Genomic DNA, 5,170 nt, shown 5'->3' on the forward strand with positions numbered 1-5,170 from the left:
AATTTATCAATTGGGTCCAAAAATTATAAATTTATTATAATGTTAACCACATTTTATAAAACTAAAATAATACTAAATTACTCAACATTTACCAACAAACTATTCTCTATTTTTATGCCCAAAAACTCTTATAAAATATTTTAAAAGGTTCTATTAGCCTTATATTTTTCGTTTGGACTTCATCGTCAATCTCAAAGTTATAAAATGCATCTCTAAGATAGAATCTGTTAGCAATAATCTTAGGTTGTTACTAATAGTATTAGAACTCAATATTGGTCGGTGTGTCAACGAGGACTTTGGACACTCAAGGGAGGTGAATTGTGAAATCACACATTAGTTGAAGAGAGAAACAAAACATTCATTATAAAAGGGTGGAAACCTCTCCCTAGTAGACATATTCATTATAAGAGTGTGGAAACCTCTACCTAAGAGACGCATTTTAAAATCGTGAGGCTGACGACAACATGTAACAAACAAAAACAGACAATATCTTTTAATGCTGGATTTGAGTGGTATGATCTCACCCTTTTTTGGATAATGAAAATTAAAAAATATATATATATATTTATAAATGTGGAGCACACAAGAGAAGACTAGCTTGGTTGAAAATCAATGGTAATTTAGTTGCATTCAAATTAATAGTGGAAGTTTGTATGTTTATAAATACCCAACATGGTTGCAAACTTGGAAGATATAAACAATTATGGAGCGTTCCATGGCTACCATTCTCTTTCTCATTCTCATCTCTACCTTTCAATTCGGAGCCATCTCTTCCACCACTATCCCCGATCAAGGTATGAATTAAACCCTCTTCCTAGTTCTTTCTTATAAATATTTGTAATTTCTTTATAGATTTCAGGGATAAGATCTCATACTAGTTGGAGAGGAGAACTAAACATTTTTTATAAGAGCGTGGAAACCTCTTTCTAGCAAACCCATTTTAAAACATTAAGAAACATGGAAGGGAAAACCCAGAAAGAACAATACTTATTAGCTGTGGACTTGAATTGTTAGAGTGTTCTCGAGTTGTGTTGAGTTGGATTAAGACATTTTTTTAGACCCAATCCAGTTAGGAATGAGAAATTGAAGTGGGTTTCAAATGATGATATATCTAGTGGGAGGTGATCCCAATTCATCCTTGTCCTCATCTAATCTTTGTCACTTTTCTTATATGGTAGGATTGCTTAAAGTCTAAGTTTTGAGCTCTGTTTGTTCAGATGATAGCTACATGAAATTAGTGTACAACGCCGGCGATCTACCAGAAAAACAAGAATACGACTACATAATAGTAGGAGGAGGAGCCGCCGGTTGCCCATTAGCTGCAACATTATCATCAAAATTCAATGTCCTCCTTCTCGAGAGAGGCAGCGAACCCAACAAATACCCCTCCGTCTTAAACGAACAAGGTCTATTAAACGCCTTCTTAGCACAAGACGATGGCCAAAACCCCTTCCAACGTTTCACCTCCGAAGACGGCGTGGAAAACATCAGAGGCCGCATTCTCGGCGGCGGCACCATGGTCAATGCCGGCTTCTACTCAAGAGGCCATCGCCAATTCTTCGAAACAGCCGGCGTCAATTGGGACATGGAAATGGTGGAGAACGCTTATCAATGGGTCGAAGAAACCGTCGTTTCCAAGCCAATTTTGAACGCTTGGCAATCCGCTTTTAAATCAGCGTTATTGGAAGCCGGCGTTGGCCCTGATAATGGGTTCAATTTGACACACCTTATCGGCACTAAAACCGGCGGCTCCATCTTTGATAGCAAAGGCAATAGACATGGCGCGGTGGAGCTTCTCAATAAAGCAGAGCCCAAGAATCTTAAAGTCGCTGTTAACGCCACAGTCCGACGAATCCTCTTTAATGGCTTATCAGCAAATGGGGTGTCATATTCAGATTCAAAAGGGAAGATTCATACAGCGTTTATCCGCAAGAAAGGTGAGATCTTTTTGAGCGCCGGCGCCATCGGAAGTCCTCTGCTTCTCCTTCAAAGTGGGGTTGGCCCAAAATCTCATCTTTCATCGTTAAAACTCCCCGTCGTCCACCATCAGCCCTACGTCGGCGAATTCATGTCCGACAATCCCCGTTTCGGCGCCACCATTGTGCTTCCATTCCAATTGGCTTCTTCCTCTGTAAAAGTCGTCGGGACATTACAGGACAATGTGCATTTACAAGCTTTTGCGAGCCCTGCACCGTTTTTGGCGCCCCCAACTTTCAGTCTTCTTCCACCTCAAGCCACTTCGATCAACCCCAGCTTGGTTATTTTTGTTGGGAAATTCTCGGAAGTTCATTCTGAGGGATTTCTCCGTTTAAATTCCACCACCGATGCGAAGAACAATGTAATTGTTCGATTTAATTATTATTCGCATCCGGATGATCTTGCTCGGTGTGTTGAAGGAGTAAGAAAAGTGGGGGATTTGCTTAAAACCCAAACGATGGAAAAGATTAAGACTCAAGATTTGGAGGGTAATAAAGGGTTTCAGTTTATAGGGGTTCCGTTGCCGGAAAATTTGTGGAATGTTAGCTCTGTTGAAGAGTATTGTCGGGGAACAGTGACGACTTATTGGCATTACCATGGTGGATGTTTGGTCGGAAAAGTGGTCGACGGTGATTACAGAGTCATCGGAATGAAGAATTTGCGTGTTGTGGATGGCTCCACGTTCTCCGATTCGCCGGGAACTAATCCTATGGCCACTCTCATGATGCTTGGCCGGTGAGTTGTTATGCTAAAGTTGAGATTTTCTGATTATGTTTTTATTTCCATAAACTAATAATTTTGAAATTGTTTTGCAGATATGTTGGGCTTAAGGTGCTGCAACAAAGATCAAGTTAAGGAGTGTCGATTAAGAGAGATTATTGCTTGACATTGTTGGATTGTATGTGTTTTGATCGTGGCTATTTATATTTTTAGTTTATAAAGATTGTATACCAATTTAAGAAATAAAAAGATGTGTTTTTTTTTTTCATGAACTTCGATAAACTTTAGAGGAAAATTGTTTAAATTTAGAGATGTTCTAAGGAAAAATAGATAAACCCTCCTGACTTTGCTTTTGATTTCTACAAAAAGTTTCTTATCAATAGAGATATATTCTTTACTTATAAACTCATGATCCACCCCTTGATTAGCCAACGTGGGACTCCCTCCCAACAATCCTCAACTGTAGAAGAGTTGCGGTTTTAGAGAGTCAGGTTGAGAAGACGAATCCATATGCTAGATATTCTGGTAGGGTAACCCCACACTGGTGTTAGATCCAGCAGCCTAGATACGCATTGTCGTACACACGTATGTCTTCAGCCCGCGTGACGACCTGACCTGTGCGCGCTTTACCCCGTGTGACGTCCATAACCGACCCACTTGCTTCACGTGACCAGCGATTGTCCTACCTTCGGCTTCATACGACTCGGCTCAACTTACTTGGCTCTGACAGCTTGGAAACAACTTATTTGGCTCAATATTCAACATGCAATCCAACTCGTACACGAAATATGCGAGGTATGACAGAAATATTTGGTGACAACCCTAATCGACCTTTACTCCAATTACTCAGTTCACACAACATAATGTTTGAAGCAAGAAGATTCAAACGCTAAAAATCAGCCCAAATGAGAGGTTGGCTATTCCAACAAAAAATCTCAAATATGGGGGCCACCCTAAAGTAGGCTCGATGCAACACGATTGAGCTTGTCCCTGGAAAGACAAGCATAGCAACAAAATCTTCGTTGGAGGATGGAGAGAAAAGTTGTGTGTGCCACCATCTATCGCCAAAGACAGGCACCTCATGATTTACCCCATAATCTTACAAACATACAAGAGTGCTAGAGTATTAGTTTGGGTACCAAAAGGATTTGAATAATATATTTTTGCAGTTGTATGTTCTGATACTAATTGTCGTAGTGAAAGCGAACGCAGTATCGTTTCCACTCACACATCCATAAATATAAATTAAACAAAGAGACAAAAATTTACGTAGTTCAGAGCTAACAAAATCTTCTAATGGTAACCAACCACGGTAATCAAAGTGTTTACAATTATATCTCTAACACTAACACTTATCGATAGTTCTATACACCCAATAATTACATTCATCGGTAGGGTAGTTGGATATTTGGAAATTTTCCATTAAATTTATTTTCATAATTATGGTAATTATGAGTTAGAGTCCAATATCATCTTTAATTTAATTTAATAACTTGTTACATACTAATATATTAGAAAATATCTTTAAAAAAATACTAAATAAAACATTAAAAGTTGACTTTTTTTTTCCTCTAATTACTTAAATCCTGTTTCTATATAAACATCGCAACTATGGAGGAAGGAGTTCATGGAGAATTCAACCATGCCTACCTTTCTCCTCCTCATACTTCTCCTTCTCTCTCACTCCCAATTGCGACTCTTAATCTCTACCAACACTCAACCCAATGAAGGTAAATTCCTTCAATCTTTCTTCTTCTTGTTCTTTCGGTCTCTAAAGTTTTTGTCGGGGCTCTGTTGATTACTGAGATATGCTCACTTTGACACTGAGTTAATTTTGGGCATAAAGATTGTGAATGTTATAACGTGTTCTATCCGATCTTCATTAACCATATTTTATCTAAAACATAAATAAAGTAATTAAGATATAGTTGGATAATAATTTGTTTTTAATTGAATGATACCGCATGTTCACATTACTTACTCATAATATGTAGTTCAGGGACGAACCAAGGCAAAATCTGGTAGACATGTGACACTTAAGTAAATGAAGGGTACATGAATGAACCAATACCATATCAGAATAAGAGCGATCCTAAGAATAGGAGAATTAAGAAAGACATAATAAAATATTTGAAAGATACTACCTATACAAACAAAATGCACCTTTGCCAAGGCAGTTCATTCATAAGAACTCCATAGTTAAACGCGTATTGCTTAGAGCAATTCTGTGTTTTGTGATCTCTTAAAAATTTTCTTGAGATGTATGTGAGTGATGACAAATCATGCTGAAAAAACTCGTGTTCATTTGTGAGGATAATATTCACTCTTAAAAGTAAAGAGTAAGTAACGTGAATATATTGTAGGGGATGCAGAGAATTTAATCCGTAAAGTTTTGACCCTTACACTTATATTTTGTAACAATTTAATCTCAAGGGTGATATTTGTATGATTTTTTTTTTTTTTTTTTTTTTTT

The 5,170-nt window shown here is 37.8% G+C and overlaps 1 protein-coding gene across 4 annotated transcripts in view; it reads left to right on the top strand.

Moving 5' to 3' along the window:
- The first annotated feature begins 572 nt into the window (after positions 1-572).
- LOC111492330 ((R)-mandelonitrile lyase 1-like) overlaps positions 573-5,170 on the top strand; it is a 7,677-nt gene continuing 3,079 nt past the window's right edge. Inside the window, exons 1-3 of one of the 4 annotated variants that reach the window (XM_023141634.1) lie at positions 686-794; positions 1,218-2,712; positions 2,793-2,963. In XM_023141634.1, coding sequence (XP_022997402.1) covers positions 704-794; positions 1,218-2,712; positions 2,793-2,832 — 1,626 coding nt within the window. In that variant the 5' untranslated portion in view covers positions 686-703 and the 3' untranslated portion in view covers positions 2,833-2,963. Of the gene's footprint in view, positions 795-1,178; positions 2,713-2,792; positions 2,964-4,324; positions 4,428-5,170 lie in introns of those variants that run through there. The other 3 variants (XM_023141635.1, XM_023141633.1, XM_023141632.1) reach the window with 3 other exon arrangements.

Source organism: Cucurbita maxima, unplaced genomic scaffold, assembly GCF_002738345.1.
Source record: "Cucurbita maxima cultivar Rimu unplaced genomic scaffold, Cmax_1.0 Cma_Scf00017, whole genome shotgun sequence".
NCBI lineage: Eukaryota > Viridiplantae > Streptophyta > Magnoliopsida > Cucurbitales > Cucurbitaceae > Cucurbita > Cucurbita maxima.